General features: G+C 38.5%; 1 protein-coding gene across 1 annotated transcript in view; it reads left to right on the top strand.

Moving 5' to 3' along the window:
- IL23R (interleukin 23 receptor) overlaps positions 1-21,608 on the top strand; it is a 67,116-nt gene that overhangs the window by 28,122 nt on the left and 17,386 nt on the right. The window contains exons 6-7 of the mRNA XM_024565590.3: positions 480-625; positions 6,602-6,758. Of these exons, the coding sequence (XP_024421358.3) occupies positions 480-625; positions 6,602-6,758 (303 nt within the window). The remainder of the gene's footprint in view (positions 1-479; positions 626-6,601; positions 6,759-21,608) is intronic.

Consider the following 21,608-nt stretch of genomic DNA (forward strand, 5'->3'; position numbering starts at 1 on the left):
ATTCATACAAATTTCCATATAACACTATAGAGTAAAATATAGTATTATTGTAAAAGGTTTAATTTAACAATTTATCAAATCAGTCTCTGAACTAAATTTAGGATGCAAAATATCATCTCTCCCTAAACAGATGCAGGAAAGAAGAGCTGCCTCCTTTATTTCTATTTTATACTCTGTTAATAAGGTCAGGCTCTGGCATTTCATTAGTTAGTATTATAAGGGTGTGGGAGGTAGGGGGAAAGACTAGATTGTTAGAGTTCTTTTAAAAGAAATGAAAAATGGGCTGAATAGAATTTTACTTAACACCCAAAGTTTTCTCCTACATAACAGAATAGAAAACCAGAAATTAATCATTAATTAGATTACAAAATTTTTTTATAGTACTTTGATTTTAACATGTCTATAGATTGACGAAAAGTTATACATTTCTCCCTAGGCAAGATTTAAATCGCTGGGGTTTTGTTTTCGTTTTTTTCTAGTGATACCTTCTGCAGCCATCATTTTCAGGGCGGAGGATATAAATACTACAGTGCCCAAGACCATAATTCATTGGAATAGTCAATCAACAATTGAAAAGGTTTCCTGTGAAATGAGATACAAGGCTACAACAAACCAAACTTGGAATGTAAGCTAACTTTCACTATTCTTTAACATGTAAGTGAATGAAAAAATAGCCAACCAACAGTCAACAACCACGGTGGACTTACAATGATCTATTGATGATTTACATTTTTATATGATTCTTTGTGGGATATTCAAACCATTAATATGGTTAAAACTAGGATTATTAAAACCTAGTTTTAATAATGATTATATTGTGCTTCCATAGAGATGTTTTCTGAGCAGAAAGGGTCCTTTTGCCTTTCGTAAATTTCTAAACAGACAAATGTCCAGCTAAGAGATTTCCATCTACTGAGTTCCTTGTACTTCAGTGCACTGGGGTGAAATTTATATCAACGATCATGGATATAAAATTTAAGGACTCTATGCTGAAATTAAACAGGCATCCAGTAAAAGAAAAACTGTTCAAAAAGAAGTTCAGATTTATAGATGTCTCTTTTTAAATGAAAAAACGTGCAATTCAAAATGTAAGAGTTTTAACTAGTACAGGCCTCAGGCTTAGATATGCGTAAGGTTAAAAAGTGAGTATCTAGACAAAATAATCATCCTTAAATACCAATGGCAAGTTACCAAGTGTCTTCGGAGTGGCATAGGTATAAGGTTCATTAATCAAATCCCATTACATGACAGCATCTGTGAACATTAATGAAAACTCACTAATTTAAACTATAGAGTAACACTAGTCTGAGAAAAAAGTTCAAATTTGGGGTATTTGAAAAGAAATGCAATTTTATTTTTTTAATTACAATAAACTACCATTTAGTCAAAGTAATTAAGAAATGGAGTTGTCTGGCTTTGCTGAATTGAGAATTATTTACCATGTGTAATGGATACATGGATAAAGAAGATGTGGCATATATACAATGGAATATTATTCAGCAATTAAAAAGAATGAAATCTTGCCATTTGTTACTACATGGATTGATCTAGAGGGTATAATGCTAAGTGAAATAAGTCAGACAGAGAAAAACAAATAATATGATTTCGCATATATGTGGACTCTAAAAAATACAAAACAAATAAATAAAGAAAACAAAACAGAAACAGACCCATAGATATAGAGAACAAGCGGATGATTGGCAAAGAAGATGATGGTGTGGATGGTAAAGAAGAATGAACGAAAGAGAGAGAGACAGAAAGAGAGACGGGGAAAGAAGGAAAGGACGGAAAGAAGAGAGGGAGGGAGGGAGGGAGGAAGGAAGGAAGGAAAAAAGTTAAAGAGTTCTGGGTGAAGATGGTGGATTGAACACACTCATCCAAATAAAATAAAATAATCCCCTCTTTCAAAAAAAGTTATGTGTCATGTATGAATTGACCAGTTTTCAGGGATGAAAATGATGTGTATTTAACACTAATCTTTGGTGATTAGCGTGACTCCAAAGCCTTTTCCTGCTTCAGCCTGATCATTCTGATCATCAGTTTTGCTGTAGAACAATGTGTTTAAAGAGTGTGAGGAAACTATACCGACTTCCTGACATCCTTTAAAGATTGCTCTTTAAAAATAAATTACTGATTTCAAGTTGTTTATTTACCTTTGTTCATTTAAACCAGAAACGTGAACTTCAGAGTTGTTTAGATTGCACTTAAGTGCAAGTCCACGCGCTGCATCATTTGGTCAATAACCAAGTGGCGATCCTGCTGGACTCCTTGACTAAATAGTTATGGCATCTGTGTTGTGCACGGCAACCCCAGGCTTCAACCTGGGACAAGTGAGGTACACACTGAACAAAAATCCACAGCCAGTCTTTTGCCTCTGTGGAACTTAGATAAATTCGAAAACAGCCTAAATGAAATTCTTGAGCCTTAGATTTTGAATTAACAGAGTTTTGCTCACATAGGACACCTGGGACCCCTGCATAGTGTCACAGTCATAAGACAATGCTGAGAATATGAAAACTCCCTTATATAGTAGGAGGAGGTAATAGGCTGCTGCAAGAATGTTTAGGAAATGTAAAGGAATTATATTATCAGTATCTCTGAACAGGTTTTCAGAAGCCAACTGTTTTCTGGCCGAAACTCTTGTTCTCTGCTCCCCCTGGTGGAGCTACAAGTGTCATTCATTGTGAGACTGGGTAACCAGTAAATTTGAGCTCACTCTTCAAAACCTTCTCTTCAATCAGGAGCAGGCAAATGAAGGAGCTAAAAGGGGATTTGTTATCCCATTTAACCTTCAGGACGATCTTTTGTGATGGGCACTATCAGCCATTACAGAACAGGCTCAAAAGAGTTTAAGCCGGGTTCTCCAAACTTTACACTGTTAGGAACTAAGTGCCTCTCGCAAAACTTACATCATTTTGGATACCCCCAAAATATTTGGAAAATGAAAAAACAGGTTTCCATCCAAAGACTTTATCCTATCTCTTCTACTATGATTCTTCCAAATGTAACTACTCACACAGGAAAAGGTGAATTATTATGACCCCAGTCCAGTCAGTAATAACCAAAAGGAAGTTTTGTGCTTTACATGTACTACCCCATCAATTTTGTCTGGGTCAAGCATAAACTGTTGTCTTTGCCCCCACGTAGAGAGTCAGGAAGTTAGAGTCCAGAACAGTGGGAGGACACAAAGGACTACAGATTTGCTCTTCAACCTTGGCTCTGCCTCCCGCAGATGTTGCTGGAGGGAGGTTCTTTATTTCAAGTGGCAGGCAGCTGCCAAGAAAGCCTGGTGGCTAAGCACACAGGCTCTAGAGTTCAAAGCCTGGCTCTGCCTCTCTAGCTGTACAAGCTTGGGCAAGTTCCTTATCTTCTCTGTGCCTTATTATTCCCATAGCTAAAATAGGAATAAAATGAGCACCTACCTCATAGGGTTGTGGGGACGATCAAATGCTGTATAAAGATAGCCCAGAGCCTGGAATAGAGTTAATGTCCAGTATACACTGGCAGCTACTGTTACTCTTCATCTTAACCTCCAGGGGAGCCATGCAGCCCACTTAGTAGGGTAAAGGAAGCCTACCTGAAAATCAAAAACAATTCATTGAGAATGCTTTTCAGCCCCTTTCAGCTAAACTGCATGTAGACTGTGAGGTAACAGCCAGCCCTTCAGGCAATGCTGACAGGCTGATACCATGGGGAAAATATTTACCTACTTGATTATCTTCACAGACAATCTCCCTGGCATACCAAATGTGTGTCAAAAATTGAGCTCACAATCCTCAGCAGCAATCCTTGCCCACTGCTGTATACTCTGTCTCAGGACCATGCACCACATTGTATATATTTACCTGTTTACAAGCATATTTCCCCGTCCTTTAACTGTGATCCCCTGGAAGGCAGGGCTGTTCCACAATACTTTAGTACCTACATTGATTCTTATAATGTCTAGTTCACATAAGTTTGAACCATTAGCTATTAGTATTATTATTATTTGCCTTTAACAGTGCCCAGGAGAGACAGTAATTTAGGGAAATCTTCCCTGTAAGTTCGAGTAAATGCATTAATGGTGACTCATTTCTCTAATTATACAAGATCAGGGCATTGGCAAACTTTTCATTCAGGGGCCAAACAGTAAACAGTTTAGGCTTTGCAGGCTATAAGATCTCTGTCTCAACTACTGAACTTTGCTGTGCAGCATGAAAACAGCTAAGGTCAATAAGTGAGTAGACATTGCTTCATTCCAGTAAAATTTTATCTTTGGACACTAAAATTTGACTTTCATCTAATTTTTATGTATCACAAAATAGTCTTCTTTTGATTTTTCTTCCGATCATGTAAAAACTGTAAAAACCATTCTTAGCTCATGCGTTACACAAAACCAAGCATTCATTCTCTTCCTGGAATAGCAAATAAAACAGTGTCCAGATAGCAGAGGCTCAAATCCTTGGCCTTTGCATTTCAGAAGTGTAAAATGCTGTTAAAAGGACAGAAGACTTGGAAGAACATGTGAGTAGTCATGACTAAGTTTTCCAACAATCATGCCCCTTCCCTCCTCCACCAAACACTAGATAAAGATTATCTGAGCCTAAAGACCGCAAACTGGCCAGGGACAGGAGGTAAGAGGGAGGAACCGAAAGAGTTAAGACACTGGTGAGTCACTGAGAAGGACCCGCTCACTCTGGGCCACTTGCAGCTTTGGAGAGGGAGGAAGTCAGGATTATAGAACTCTGAACAGGTTCCAGATTCTCCTTCCCTCCACCCAAAGATGCTCCCAGAAACTTAGATGTAACCCTAAGAAAAGAAGTATCTCAAACTGATGGAGATTAAGCTTCCACACCCTCACCTTCAGAACTGAGGGCCTAACTAGAAATTAAGTGCTATAAAAAAATTAAGTCCTGTTTCTTGCACTTGAGATCATATCCTTGCCACAGGCACTCAGATCTAGCTCTCGATGTTCATTTCGGCCTCTGAGAATGTCAGCTAGGGGTGTCATCTTGCAGTTGCAAGGCCCTAAGCAGTCACCTGGTTTGCCTCACGATAGAAAAAACTGTTAACAGTTTTGAAAAATTCTTCTTTCTGGTTTAGAATTCTCATTGTACTTCAGGGTACTTCTTTAAGAGGACTTATCTATAAATGTAATGGCAAGAGACATATTGGAGAATAATAATTCCCTTCTAAGAGCAGCTAATATGAAGCAGAATGCATTTGAAAGTCAAACTTTCAGTGCAAGTAAAATCTCTCCTGGGTTCCAGGAAACCCCAGGGGTGGCCAGCCATATTTACGTAGCAGAAAACCCCAAGGGTCGTGGGTAGAGATGTGGCTTATGGAAACTCTGAACGATATCTTTCAGGGAGCATGACATCCCCGATACAGATATTTTCTTGAGTTTTATATTTTCAGTGTATTGCCAGTTTTAAAGATTTATGTTAAGATTGTTCTTTTTTTAAGATTGGTTTTTAACAGGAGAATCCCTAAATGTGGTTGATATCTTGCCTTAAAAAAATCTTGATAGTTTTAACTTTCTCTTCCATGTGTGTAGTAACTGTTTTCTGCCAGCTGCTGCATAAATGCATTTCTAGACATATTTTATGTGTGCCTTTCGATCATTCATCACTTTTTTCAGTAAATCCACTGACCACAACATACTGGAGGTGCTGTATAAATGCCTGGTTTCTCTCTCCTCTCTGAAGCAGCATGGGGTCATTTTTCATTATGTTTTATAGCAGGTTGCAATGGCCCAGAAAATGATTTGTAAGTTTACACCTCAGCTATTTTGTTACTTCTTTTCCCTTGGATTTTTACAGTTCAACTTTCTTAAATGTTTTATTTTCTCTCTCACACATACATATACATAATAGGTCTTGTAGAATTTGCATAAATCTGCAATAAGGACCAATTTAACAGCTTATCTTATGAGTAATTTTTTTGTAAAAGTCATCATTAGCAGGTGAAATTATTTCACCATTCATGAACGATTATTGATTTATATATCCCACTGCAGAGAGAACAGAGAGAGCGAGCAGAGATGAGAGACTGAAATAAAAAAATTGCTATTAGATCCCCTGTTTCTTCTAAACCATTGTAATCAAAGCTATTTCAAAATTAAGTATATATTATATTTTGACTTTCTTGAAATTTAAAATCTTGAGCCCTGGCTGGTGTGGCTCAGTGGGTTGAGTACTGGCCTATGAACCAAAAGGTCACCAGTTCTATTCTCAGTCAGGGCATGTGCCTGGGTAGCAGGGCCAGGTCCCCAGTTGGAGGCATGTGAGAGGCAAGCAATCATGCACTGGTGTTTCTCTCCCTCTCCCTCTCCCTCCCTTGTCCTCTCTCTGAAAATAAATAAATAAAATCTTTCAAAAAATAAATAAATAAAATCTTGAGAGAGTTGTCAAATACAATGTGTACTTCATTTTTAATGTTAAATAGTATGTATTTAATTACTCACTATGTTTCATATAAAATAACCTATTCCTCTTTGCTTTCCCAGGCTCTAGAAAAGTGCCTGAAACATACTAGGTGCTCCACGCATTTTCACTAAATGGAATAATTGTTTTAAAAAAACACATTGTATCATCATTTCATTATTATTCATCCATTTTAGGTTAAGGAATTTGACACCAATTTCACATATGTGCAACAGTCAACATTCTATCTGGAGCCAAACACTAAATATGTATTTCAAGTGAGATGTCGAGAAGCAGGTAAAAGCTACTGGCAGTCCTGGAGTTCACCCTTTTTTCATAAAACACCTGAAAGAGGTGAGTGTATTCATATATTTAATTTCTTAGGCTTTTCTTTTGACCTCTGTCTCTCTTCTAATTATATTTTTTTCTTCTTGATTTCTATCAAAATTGACAAAACTGTTCTAGGGCAGGTGGTAACACTTAAATTGTCATATTGCTTTGATTTTGTTAGGCTGAGTACAATTTATGTAATGGTTCTCAAACATTCTTGGGCATAAAAACCAATAAAAACCACCTGGGCCCTTGCTGGTATGGCTCAGTGGACTTCACACTGGCCTGCAAACCAAAGGGTCACCAGTTTGATTCCCAGTCAGGACACATGCCTGGGTTGTGGACTAGGTCCCCAGTAGGGGGCGCATGAGAGGCAACCACACATTAGTGTGTCTCCCCTTTCTCCCTCCCTTCCCCTCTCTCTAAAAATAAATAAATACAGTCTTTAAAAAAAACCACCTGGTATGCATGTTCACCATTCCTCCTTCACAGGTCTCAAGTAGTAGGAGTGGGGGGATGCTCAACCATTAGCATTTCGTACAAACATCCTGGGTGATTGTAGGCATATAATAACCTAAGACTTTGTTTTGCAAAACAAAACAAAACATAATTAAGAGTTACATTCAACTGTTTAAGTCACTCTGATAAATATATTCTCTTAAAAGAGAAATAAATAAAATCATATCAATAAATATTTATTACCTACTATATAAAACAATTAGAAAGAGTTAGAGCACTTAAATATGAGATTACTAATTCTCTTCTCAATAAAATCTAGCTGAGCTGTTGTTTACCTTAAGATATTCCTTTGCTCTTAGTATTATTAGTTTAATATTCCAGTTATTTACATATCTAATTCAATGAAACCTTAGCCAAATAGACTTATTTTCCATGCCCACAATTGTTTTTATTTTTTTCATTATATTTTATTGATTATGCTATTACAGTTGTTCTGATTTTTCCCTCTTTTCCCACTTTCTCAGGTAATCCCCCAACCATTGGTCATGTCCATGGGTCATGCCTGTAAGTTCTTTGGCTACTCCACTTCCTATACTGTACTTTACATCCCCATGGCTATTCTGTGACAAGGTATTCTGTCACAGAATACCTATTTGTACTTCTTAATCCCCTCACCTCCACCCATGCACCCAAACCCCCTCCCATTGGGCATCCATCAAAATGCTCTCCATATCCATAATTCTGTCTCTGTTCTTCTTGTTTGCTTAGTTTGATTTTTAGATTCCATTGTTCATAAATATGTATTTTTGCTATTTTACTGTTCACAGTTTTGATCTTTTTCTTAAATAAGTCTTTTTAACTTTTCATATAATAATGGTTTGGTGATGATGAACTCCTTTAGTTTTTTCTTGTCTGGGAAGCTCTTTATCTGCCTTTAGCTTCTAAATGATATCTTTGCTGGGTAGAGCAATCTTGGCTGTAGGTTTCTGCTTTTCATGACTTTGAATATCTTGCCAATCCCTTCTAGCCTGCAAAGTTTCTTCTGAGAAATCATCTGACAGTCTTATGGGAACTGCCTGTAGGTAACTAACTTCTTTTCTCATACTGCTTTTAAGACTCTCTCTTCATTTTTAACCTTTGGCATTTTAATTATGATGTGTCTTAGAGTGGGCCTCTTTGCATCCATCTTGTTTGAGACTCTTTGTGCTTCCTAGACTTACATGTCTATTTCTTTCACCAAATTAGGGAAGTTTTCTTTCATTATTTTTTCAAATATATTTCCAATTTCTTGCTCTTTCTCTTCTCCTTCTGGCATCCCTGTAATACAAATGTTGGACCTCTTCAAGTTGTCCCAGAGGCTATTTATGCTATCCTCATTTTGGGGGGATTATTTTTTCTTCTTGTTTTCTGATTGGTTGTTTTTGCTTCCTTATATTCCAAATCATTGATTTGATTCTTGGCTTCACCCACACTACTGTTGTTTCCCTATAAATTATTCTTTATTTCAATTAGTGTATCCTTCATTTCTGACAGAATCTGCTGATAGATTGCTTATCTCCATTTCATTTAGCTCTTTTTCTGGAGTTTTGATCTGTTCTTTCATTTGGGCCATGTTTCTTTGTCTCCTTGCTTTGGCAGCTCCCCCGTGTTTATTTCTGTGTATAAGGTAGAGCTGCTTTGACTCCATGTCTTGGTAGTGTGGCCTAATGTAGTAGGTGTCCTGTAGGGTCTAGTGGCACAGCCTCCACTATCACCCAAGCTGAGTACTCGAGGTGTGCCCTTTGTGTGGGCTGAATACACTCTCATCTTGTAGTTGAAAGTTGATTGCTTTCGGCAGGTCAATGGGAGGGATTTACCCAGGCCAGTCAGCTGTAAGGACTGGCTGTGACCACTGACCACCTTCATTCACCCTCCATGGAGGATTAGCTGTGCAGGGGCAGGACGGTGGTGCTCCAACATGGTCTGTAGCTGTCCACTGGGTGCTCAGGCTCTGAGATTTGCTAGGTGGTGCAGGGCAAGGCTGGCCCCAACCTATGTTTTGCCTGTTGCCACCCCGCCTGAGCTATAAAGCAATCTAAAATGGCTGCTACTTGTGCTGGGCTTGGAGATTCGCTGATGAGGCCAATCTGTGAATCTAGACTGGCTGCTGGTAGTTTGGGGCCTAGGGCTTACTGAGACCAGCTGTTGCTTGTTTGAAAGGACTTAGGAAGTTGTGAATCAAGAGCCAAGATCAGCCATTCATAGGGAAAAGCAGGTTGGGTGAGCCCATAAGTTGGTTGGGACAGAGTCTCAGGGGGTCTCCAGTTCAAGGCAAACACTATTAGCCAGGTTGATAGAGTCTCAGATCTGGCACCAACTTGCCAGCTCTGTGGTGGGAGGGTTCAGCAAAAGGACAATGGCCTCTGCTCACCTTGATGCCAGGCACTTCAGTTCCTCCCTGTATGCCACTGGTGCCTTTCAAGCTGCTACCCTGGTGCTGGATCTCAGAGGGATGAGTCTGATTAGATGAGTCCATGTGTGGGTTCTTTAAGAGGAACTGATTGGATCTCCAGAAGTTTCTTCCACTAACTCAATCCCTGTTGGTTTTTGCAGCCAGAAGTTGAGGGGACTTATGTTCCTGGCACTGGAACCCTGGGCTGTGGGGCCTGGTGTTGGGATGGGACTCTTCACTCCTGAGATATCCCTCCTGAATGTTGATCCACCACACATGGATGTGAGATCAGCCCATTCTACATCTCCACCCCTCCTACCAGTCTGGATGGATGTGGTTTCTTTAATTCCATAGTTGTCAGATTTCCATTCAACTCAATTTCTGAGTGATGGTTGATCTGAGTGATGGCTGTGAGTGATAGTTGTTCCATATTGCGTAATTTTGATGTAGTGGGAGGATGCGAGCCATGTCTGCCGACACTGCCATCTTGATGGGAAGTCCTTACACAATTCATCAAATAGACTTTAGTTGGAAGCAAACAATAAAATAAATTATTATAATTGTCACAATATTCCATTATTGCCAGAATGGCTTCATTTTCCTGAAGATGTCTACCTACTGTAGGTAGCTTGTACACTAGATTTATTTTTTTCTTTTCAGAACTGAAGAACTTAATTATAATCAAATTATTGTTAATATTATCTTTATTATAACATCTTATAATTGTTTTTGATGTATTTTAAAGCACTTTAACATAAATTATAAATATTGGTGATTGTCAGTGTTTAGAGAAAGCCAAGAACCAAAGACTGGCTTAAAAGTTCTTTTGGCACCCCCTTAAGCCCGAATATGAGGAACACATTATTATTTTTTTTAATTATTTTATTTTTCAATTGCAGTTGATACACATCAATTATATTAGTTTCAGGTGTACTCTCCAGTGATTAAACATTAAATAACTTACTAAATGATCATCCTGATAAATCTCTCACCCATATGACAACATACATAATTATTAGAATATTACTGATTATATTCCCTATACTATACTTTACATTCCCATGACTATTCTGTAATAACAAATTTGTACTTATTAATTCCTTTATTTTTTCACCAATCCCCTTAAGCCTCCTCCCATCTGGTAACCATCAAAATGTTCTCTCTATGTATGATTCTGTTTCTGTTCTGTTCATTTATTTGGTTTTTTAGATTCAATTGCTGATAGATATGTATTTACTCCCATTTAGTTGTTCATAATTTTGATCTTTTTTCCCCTTTTTATTCTTAAAGAAGACCCCTTAACATTTCATACAATACTGGTTTGGTGGTGTCCTTTAGCTTTTTCTTTTCTGGGAAGCTCTTTATCTGTCCTTCAAGTCTAAATGATACTTCTGTGGGATAAAGTATTCTTGGTTATAGGCCCTTGCTTTTCATTATTTGAATATTTCTTGCCAATCCCTTCTGGCTTGCGAAGTTTCTGTGGAGAAACCGGCTGACAGTCTTATGGGAACTCCCCTGCAGGTAACAAACTGCTTTTCTCTTGTTGCTTTTAAGATTCTCTCTTTCTTTTAACCTTATGCATTTTTATTATGATATATCTTGGTGTCTTGGTGTAGGCCTCTTTGGGGTCATCTTGTTTGAGACTCTCTGCACTCCCTGGACTTGTATGCCTGTTTTCTTTACCAAGTTAGGGAAGTTTTCTGTCATTTTTTAAAATAGGCTGTCAATTTCTTGTTCTCACTGTTTTTCTTCTGACACTCCCATTATGCAAATGTCGATATACTTCAAGTTGTCCCAGAGGCTACTTACACTATGTTCATTTTCTGGATTCTTTTTTTTTTTTCCTCTTCTGATTGGGTGGTTTTTGCTTCCTGATATTCCAAATTACTGATTTAATTCTTAACTTCATCTGCTCTACTGTTGATTTCCTGTAAATTATTCTTCATTTAAGTTAGTGTATCCTTCCCTTATGATTGGTCATTTTTTTATGCTGTTGAAGTTCTCACTAAGCTCATTGAGCATCTTTATAACCAGTGTTTTGAACCTGCATCTAGTAGACAGCCTGTCTTCATTTTTTTAGTTCTTTTTCATGAGTTTTGATCTGTTCTTTCATTTGGGAAGTTTCTTTTTCTTGTCATTTTGCCATCTTCCCTGTGTTTGTTTCTATGTATTAGGTAGAGCTTCTTTGACTCTGTGTCTTGGCAGTGTGGCCTAATGTAGTAGGTATCCTATAGGGTCCAGTGGATCAGCTTCCCCTATCACCCAAGCGTGGCACTCAAGGTATGCCTCCCATGTGGGCTGAGTGCAGCCCTCCTCTTGTAGTTGAGCCTCAATTATTGTTGGCATGTCATTGGGAGAGATTTACCCAGGTTAATTACCTGCAAGGACTGGCTGTGACCACCAACCTTGTGGAGGGTCAGCTGTTCAGGGGCTCATGTTACTGTGGAGTTGGCCGGGGCCTCCCAGGAGGAGCATGTGAAGGTTAACTGCTGCCTGTGTTCTGCCCAGAGCTACCCAGCATCAGCTACAAAGTGATCTGCATATGGCTACTTGTGCTTGGCTTGGAGATGCCCAGGCCAGGCCAAGCTGTGAACTATAACTGACTGCTGATAGTGCTGGGTTTGGGGCCACTTACCAAGGGGTATGGGTCATGCTAAGGCCAGATGCTGCTTGTTTGACACATTTTAGGAAAATCTGAAGCATGTGCTAAGATAGACCATTTACATGAAAAAGCCACTGGAAATAGCTTGAGGGGGCCTGCAAGTTGGTTGGGGCCAGGCTTCAGGAAATTACCAGGGCAGGGAAACACTGTGAGCCAGGTTAATAGAGTTTGAGATATGGCACCCTTCTGCCAGCTGTCAGAGGAGGGATCATCAAAAGAACAATGGTCTCTGCCAGCACTTCTATCTGGAAGAAAGCTGCCCCGACCCCCAAATCTCTCATCCTGATGCCAGACAATTCAGTTCTTCCTCATATGTCTCTGGTGCCTCATATGAAGCTGCTGCCCTGACTCTGGAGTTCAGAGGGAGTCAGTCCAAGTACGTTAGTGGGCAGACCCTTTATGGGGAACTGCCTGGGACTCTAGAAGCCTTTCATTTCCCTCAACTTCAATCGCCACTGATTTTTATAGCAGGATGTTATAGGAACTTCTCTTCCTGGCACTGGAACCCTGGACAGAGGGGCTTGGTATGGGGCTGGGAGCTCTCGCTCCTCAGGGGGCACCTCTGCAGCTGAGATACCCCTCCTAATTTTTATCCAACACACGTGGGTATGGAAAAAGCCCATTCCATGTCTCTGTCCCTCCTACCAGTCTTGATATGGCTTATTCTTTAAATCCCTAGTTGTAGGACTTCCATTCAGCCAGATTTCAGGCAGTTCTGAATCATGGTTATTCTGTAGTTCAGTTGTAATTTTGATGTAGAAACATATTATTAAGGGAATCATTTGCAATACCAAGTCTCTTTTAAAAGTTAGTTTTTAATTGAAAATATTCTCTTAAATTGGTATTGTTAAAAATTCTTAGGATTTTACATGCCATTTATAATAATTTAGTTGATAGCTGAATTATTTGTGAAAGAAATGCAGACTCCTGGCTGGTGTGGCTCAGTGGATTGCACACCAGGCTGCAAACTGAAAGGTCACCCGTTCGATTCCCAGTTAGGGCACATGCCTGGGTTGCAGGCCATGTCCCCAGTTGGGGGCATGTGAGAGGCAATCAATCAATGTTTCTCTCCCTCTCTCTCCTCTCTTCCCCTGTCTCTAAAAATAAATAAATAAAATCTTTAAAACAAAAAAATTGTTTTACAAGATTATCCAAATTGATAAGTAACATTTACTTACCACTTACAAAGTACTACTCTGTATAATCTTGTTTGACTTTTACATCAGCCATATTTGGTAGTATAATTGGCATCATTTTACAAATGAGAAAAGTGAGGCATGATTTTCTAAATCATACATTGCTAGTGGGTAATAGCACCTAAACCAGAACACAAGGTTTCTTACCTATAGCCCTCAGCAATCTCATCAATTTCTTTAACCAATTACATCAAAGTGGAGGAGCAGTTTACTAAAATATTCTATAAGTTAAGCATTAGGATCACAAATTTTCTTTACAAGTAAAGGTCTTAAACCTTACATTGCAGGAATAGGGACATCACAGCTACCTTATAACAAACCTAAATTTTCAAGTATTGGTTTCCTGAGGAAAAAAATCACCTAAGGCAAAAATGCCAGTTAAAATTAAACATCCCTGAAAACTTGCATCTACACAATTTAAACATGTTAGTTAAGAGGAAACAAACTTCTTTTGGTACAAATTCCTTTCTAAGACACATTCAATGAGAAACTGTGAAAGTGTTAGGGAAAGTGATAAGATTAAATCTTTTCACAAATGTATCTTTTTTCTATTTGTAAAAGCAGGCAAGTGTATTATAAAATACAACCTAGAAATCACTGTTGCTTAAAATTTAATGGATCTAACATTAATTTTTCCTATGTGTATATTTGTTAATGATAAGTACTGTCATATATATACTGTTTAAATCCTGGTTTTCATAATCTACCTTATTAAATTTTTAAAAACTACTTAATGTCTGCACTACATTCCAATTTATGGATGTACAATTATTTATTTAATCATTTCCCTATTTTAACAATATCTAGGTTATTGCATTTTATCCCTTATCAATAGATTTCTCTGAATAGCTTTGTGTATAAACTCTCCTTTTGTCTTTAGGTGTTATTGGCTCAAGAGTTAAGCAAATTTTAAGATGCTTGATGCAAGTTGTCAAATCGCTCATTAGTAAATCTTTAATACCAGTTGCTTTTTAAAAAAGTATCCATGGAAAGATATTCATTTAGCCATTCATGTTCATTTAGACTTTTCCAGGCACCAGGCACTTGCTAGATACTTGTGGAACCTCAGTAAGCAGAGACAAAGACCCCTTAATTCTAGAGAAGACAGTCAATAAAAAAGCATAATAAAAAATAAATTAGATAACACTATAATAAAGATATAAATAAAAGCAGTAAGAATGAAACCTCACAACTGAAGTTTGAATTATTTCACAATTGAAAAAAATAAAACAATTCCTGTAATACTTTTAGTTAACCAACTCACTTGATATGGGGTTTTTTGAGCAGCCAAACTTTCCCAGTAATAAAGGTTTATTTATTCACAAAGAAACACAGCTCAGACAGTAATGTCCCTCTATGCAGGAATTTCCTGTTTTATTCTCTGAAACTGTTATGTGTGTATAGCTAAATTCATTCATCTCAAAACAATGTGTTTTCCCCAGGCCTATACCTTCATAAGTGACAGGTTTTAAGTCAGCCCTGTTTATTGTTCTTGTGCATTCAGGTTAATACACCTTTGAAATATCAGATGTAATACCCCTTGAAGGGGGTATTAACCCTCAAGAGAGCACATAATCTTGTTACATATCCTGTAATCCAATCTCTGCCTTGCTTCTCCCACCTCCTTGTACATTCCTTTCTTAATTTTAAATGCATAAAAAAGCTGCAAGACTCTTATTCTCAGGAGCATTTGAGATCATGCTCCTAGTATATGTTGTCAGTTTGGCTCAAATAAACTGTTATGAAAATCCTCAAACATACATACACACACATAGCAATGATTTTTCACAATTATGCCCAGATGGCACTGCAGGGCATATCATGAAGTAGCCACAGCCCCTAGTATTCTTCTGTATCACTTTCTCTCTGGATAGTGCCTTTCCTTGGCCTTTAAAAACTTGGTCTCCAAAAGAAACCAAGCAAACTCATTTATAGCGATAGTTAAAAGGCTTATCATTCTCTTTTCCTTCCTCAAAGTACTTAGACTTTACTGGAAAACAAAACCTTATAATAAAAATGAAAAAGAAAGAAATCAATCTCAGAATATAATATTAGGCTTTAGCAAACACAAAAATTTCTCTGGTTTGGAAACTCATATTTTTCTATGCTGGTATAATAGCATAAGTTTAATTAAGTGACTGGGGCAGAGTGACTTCAGGACAACAAATAATAATAGCTAACACTCATTGGATGCTCTCTACATGTCGGGCACTGTGATAAGCATTTTACGTATGAATTGCCCTTTACTCATCACTGCAGGAGTGTAATTATCATTCTAATTGTGTAGATGAAAAATGAGACACCAGGAGATTAAGCAGTTTTGCCAAATGGTACAAAGCTGACAAATGGTCAAATGGTAGAGGCGGGGCATAACGCACGCTGAGATTCCAGCACCTGCACTCTACTAGCTCTGCCATCTTCTTCCCAAGAGACCTAGGAGAGCCCTGTGTCAGCACCCCTCAGCCACCTAACCAAATCCTCCTCTACACATTAACTAATAATAAAACTATTCCAACAGTACTTCATTTTAATGTAGTCTTTGCTATGAAAGTCAAAACACATGATAAAAGAGTGAACAATAAGATACTATCAATTATTTCCACTTTGGCATGAATACAAGATGTGGAAGCAGATTTGGGTTAAGGTGGTGAGAATGAAACCACAGGACCCCAGGAACCTTGGGATAGGGCAGTCAGGGATGAGGACAAGGTGACCTTGGCCAAGACAGGAGCACCACAGGGCCATTCATGTGTTTTTCCTGCAGGTCCTGTTCAGTCAAGTGTTCAGAAAGCAGTGCCCCCAGAGTGGGACCTGTGGGCCACCTGCATTATAAATGCTTGGAAATTAGTTTAAAATCAGATTCCTCAGCCTCTAGCCAAGTAATACTTCTGCAATAAAGTGTAAGAACCACTGTATCAAAAGGTTAGACATACTCTTTAAGAGGGACAAGTGCCATGAACAATAATCTTGGGTGTGGGCAGGATATGCAGAAAGAACTGAACAGAATTAAAGAGCACATTAAAAAGACGATATACCATGACCAAGGAGACTTTGTTTTTCCTTGGGATGTGAGAATGCTTCAACATATGCAAATCAATCAGTGTGATACACCACACTAACAAAACAAAGAATAAAAGTCATATGATCATGTCAATAGATGCAGAAAAGCCATTGACAAAATTCAACATCCTTTCATGGTAAAAGTACTCAACAAATTAGGTATAGAACGAATGTACCTCAACATAATAAAGGCCACTTACAACATACTCAGTCGTAAAACACTAAAAGATTCCTCTTGAAAGTCAGGCACAAGACAAGGATGCCCACTCTCACCACTTCTATTAATGCACTACTGTAAGTCCAAACCAGACCAATCAGGCAAGAAAAAGAAATGAAAAATATGCAAATTGATTAAAAAAGTAAAACTCTCTTTTTTGCAGATGACATGATCTTATATACAGAAAACCCTAAAGTCTCCACCAAAAGAAAACCACTATTAGAACTAATAAGCAAATTCAGTAAAGTTTCAAGATAAAAAAAAATCTGTATACAAAAATCAGTTGCTCTTTTCTATACTGACAAGGAACTATTAGAAAGAGAAATTAAGAAAACAACGTCATTTATAATAGCACCAAAAACAATAAAATACTTAAGATTAATTTAACCAAGGTGAAAGACCTATCCACTGAAAACTATAAGACATTGATGAAAGAAATTGAAGAAGACACAAATAAATGAAAAGATATTCCATGTTCTTGGATTGGGAGAATCAATATTATTGGTGGTTTTGGGAGGAGGGGCCAGAGAAGGGTTGGCATGTGAGAACCTCAGGCTATAATCTCTTGTACTATCTGGTCACCTCTCTGCTTCCTCTTCCTCCTGCCCACTGCTCCCTGAGTCACTCACCACCCCAGCTCACTTCAGGAGCCTGGGAGACCCCAGAAGCATGGGATGGGAGACCATTGTCCCAGTGAATCATCACACAGCACAGTGCTCCTCTGTCTGGACCCTGCCCTGCCTCTGGATGTGAGATTTCGGCTGAGGCTCTGAGAGCCACTGAGGACGGTTGAAGTTGGAGCTTCTAGACCACCAAGTAAAAATTTCTGGGGTCTTTAAGCAGTACAGAAAGAGCCTCCAAGGGGAAAAGATACTTTGTCAGCATAGAAAACCAACATTGAAAGTGTGAAAGTCAATTCCTTAAATTCACCACTACAGAGGTGAAAAAAGGGTGAAAGGGGGACTTCCAGGCAGGAGTGTTTTCTATTCTGCACTGTAATACAGATCCCTTTGTGAAGAAGAAAAGGTGCAGGCTCTGTAATCTCTTTAATGACAAGTCAGAGGCCTGAGGGAAGGGCAGTCACATTTCATAATGACTAATTAACTTGCTTGAATTGCTACTTGCAGTAGAAAAGTTTCCCAGAGAAATCATCATCTTCTTCTTCTTTTTTTTTTTGACAGTTCTCCAAAGGAAGGCAAGTATAAGCAAGATATTAAACCACATTGTATTTTGTTCTCACAAAACTGTTGGTTGTTGCATTAACAATGAGTCTACAAAGATTCATATTCATTTTTTAGGGCTTTTAGTGACTAAAAGAAAAAAGTTATACCAATGCAACTAAATATAGGTGATATTAAATATAATGAATTTAGAGGATAGCACATGGAATATACTTTTCAAAACTTCTGCTGTTTGTAATTAGGGATTTCTTTTTCATTCATATTGAAATGGTTTATAAATCTGTAGATTTGTGGTTACTAAACTGGGTAAAATAGATACACAATGCCCCTTAACATACTAATCATTTTAGACTCTTCTTCTGCAATTATTTCTTCTTCTTTGGGTCTTGTCCCTAATAAACCTCCAGAGTTCTGTAGAATTACAGAAAAACTCAAAAGAACTTCACAGTCTCTCAGAAGTTTGCAATCCACTGATACAGACTAACGAGTATGCTTTTCCATAAGGAAGTAATAATCTCCTGTATTAGTATCCTGTTGCTGATATAACAAGCTATTGCAAACTTAGTAGCTTAAAAACAGTACAAATTTATTATCTTATAGTTCTGGAGGTGAGAAATCCAAAATCAGTATCACTGGGCTATAAACAAGGTAGCAGCAGGCTATGTAACTTCTGGAGGCTTTAAGAAGAGAATCCATTTCATTGCCTTCTCCAGTTTCTAGAGGCTGCCTGCATTTCTTGGCTTGTGGTACCATCTTAACACCAGAAGCATAGCATCTTCAATCTCTTTCTCTGACTCTCCTGCCTTCTTTCTATAAGGACCTTGTGATTTCGTTGGACTCAACCCTATAATCTAAAGTAATCTCCCCATCTCAAATTCATTTTACCATATAAGGTAATCTCTTGAAAGGTTCTGGAAATTAGGACATGGACCTCTTTGCGCCATCATTATTTGTTTGGCCACATCTTCTCACCTATCCACCCACTACCGACTATTGCAGTTTCTACTATTCATTGTGATGAGGTGCAAGCAAAAGAAATCAAATCTTGTTTTCTTAAGCAGAAAGAGAATTATTGGGGAGAAAGGCAGAAATCAGGAGAGAGCCTGTCAAAATGGTCACAAACAGGATCCAAGGCACTTTAGAAGCCAGAACCACAGCCAAAATTGCAGCCTAGGAAGAATCTGGTGAGAACCTACAGTTGGCACTATGGCCAGCGCCTGCCTGGCCTGCCCTGTGGTCACTGCCTGCCCTGTGCTCTGGACACCCCTGTTCTAACAGAGTTCTACTGTTAGCAGACTCTGGATGTAGCTGTTGCATTCATATTGAATTCTTAGTGATTTCCTGGAGCATGTATCCTGTGCAAGTGGTGGGAGGAGGGCATCTGATGAGCTGGGCTTAGGTCATCTGCTTGTAGTTACTTAATGGCTACAGGGAGAGGGAGCCTCTGCACCACTGAGGTATCCACAGTGGGAAGCCCTTCTGGACTCTTACATATTTTAGGATGCCCACAAAAAAGAATGCCATGGTGCTGGACAACTAAAAGCATGGCAAATGTAAACTAGACTCTTCAGACTACAGCACAGGTACATGCCTTGGCCAGGTAGCTCAGTTGGTTAGAACATCTTCCCCACATGCCAAGGCTGCAGGTTTGATCCCAGTCAGGGCACATATAAGAATCAGCCGATGAATGCATAAATAAGTGGTACAACAAACTGATGTTTCTCTCTCTCTCCCTTCCTCCCTCTCTCTCTCTAAAAAAAAAAAAAAAAAAATTGTTCCATGCTATGCTTGAGAGCAAAGCTACACTTTTGAAAAATCTTAACCCACTAGATAAAACTTGGAAGTTGCTCATTCCTGCATATACAGTTTTGCTACACTTTGTCGTCTGACCCTCGCCTCTGTATGGACCACGTCACTTAGGAAAATTTCCTGGGTGGCTGTTGCTTTTTTACCTTTTCCTCTTCTTATTCTTTCCCTTTAACAATATGATTGCCATACCTGTAGTCCTTACTTTCTTCTCCCTCTTTGTACCAAGTATATATAGCCTAGGAATATAGGCATACAGATAATCCCTTGAATATGTCTAGGCATACCCTCTTAGCCTTAATATTCAAGGATGACACTGTAACCCATGAAATGATTCATCGTTTGACTTGTTTTTCAAGGTGTGGTAATGAGTTAGTTCTGACAGGTCCTTTTCTTTGCCCTAGGCATCTGGTGCTATTTGATATATCTGGCCATTGCCTTTTGCTTTGTTGCTGTTATGAACTCAAGTGAAATCTGTAAGCCTGGCCCAATAATTTTGAATTTCAACCATAAAGCTAAACTGGCCTAGGGAGATAACACTTAAATGCTATGAAACAGCTGAGCTTATCAGAAGAAGGAGATTAGAAAGAAACCAAAAGGAGATATCTATGTTTTAAGAAAAATAGGATTGGGATATATGTAACAAGCGCACGAAGAGAAAAAAAAATGGCCCAAATGAAAGAACAGATCAAAGCTCCAAAAAAAATACAACTAAGAGACAAAGAGATATCCAACTTATCAGATAAACAGTTCAAAACACTGGTAATCAGGATGCTCACAGACCTGATTGAGCTCAGCTGCAAAATGAAGGAACAAATGAAGGCTACCCAAAGTGAAATAAAGCAAAATATACAGGGAACCAACAGTGAAGGGAAGGAAACTGGGACCCAGATCAATGGTTTGGAGCATAAGGAAGAAAGGAACATTCAACTACAGCAGAATGAAGAAGCAAGAATTCAAAAAAATGAGGAGAGGCTTAGGAACCTCTGGGACATCTTTAAACATTCCAACATCTGAATCATAGGGATGCCAGAAGGAGAAGAGGAAGAGCAAAAAATTGAAAACTTATTTGAAAAAATAATGAAGGAGAACTTCCAATCTGGCAAAGGAAATAGACTTTCAGGAAGTCCAGAAAGCTCAGAGAGTACCAAAGACATTAGACCCAAGGAGGAACACACGAAGGCACATCATAATTACATTAGTCAAGATTAAAGAGAAGGAGAGAATCTTACCAGCAGCAAGAGACAAGAAGACAGTTACCTACAAAGGAGTTCCCAGCTAATAAGACTATCAGCTGATTTCTCAATAGAAACCTTGCAGGCAAGAAGGAGCTGGAAAGAAGTATTCCAAATCATGAAAAGCAAGGGCCTACATCCAAGATAACTCTATCCAGCAAAGCTATCATTTAGAATGGAAGGGCAGATAAAGTGCTTCCCAGACAAGGTCAAGTTAAAGGAGTTCATCATTACCCAGTCCTTATTATATGAAATATTAAAGGGACTTATCTAAGAAAAAGAAGAGGATCAAAAATATGAACAGTAAAATGACAACAAACTCACAACTACCAACAACCAAACCTAAAAAAACAAAAACAAAAACAAACTAAGCAAACAACTAGAACAGGAACAGAATCACAGAAATGGAGATCACATGGAGGGTTATCAGGATGGATGGGTTGGGGGGAGGAAGGGGGGAAAAGGTACAGGGAATAAGAAGCATAAATGGTAGGAACAAAATAGACAGGGGGAGGTTAAGAATAGTATAGGAAATGGAGAAGCCAAAGAACTTATATGTATGACCATGGACATGAACTTAGGGGATGGGGGGAATGCAGGTGGGAGGGGGTGTGCAGGGTGCAGGGG

This window comes from Desmodus rotundus, chromosome 3 (assembly GCF_022682495.2).
Source record: "Desmodus rotundus isolate HL8 chromosome 3, HLdesRot8A.1, whole genome shotgun sequence".
In the NCBI taxonomy this organism is placed as follows: domain Eukaryota; kingdom Metazoa; phylum Chordata; class Mammalia; order Chiroptera; family Phyllostomidae; genus Desmodus; species Desmodus rotundus.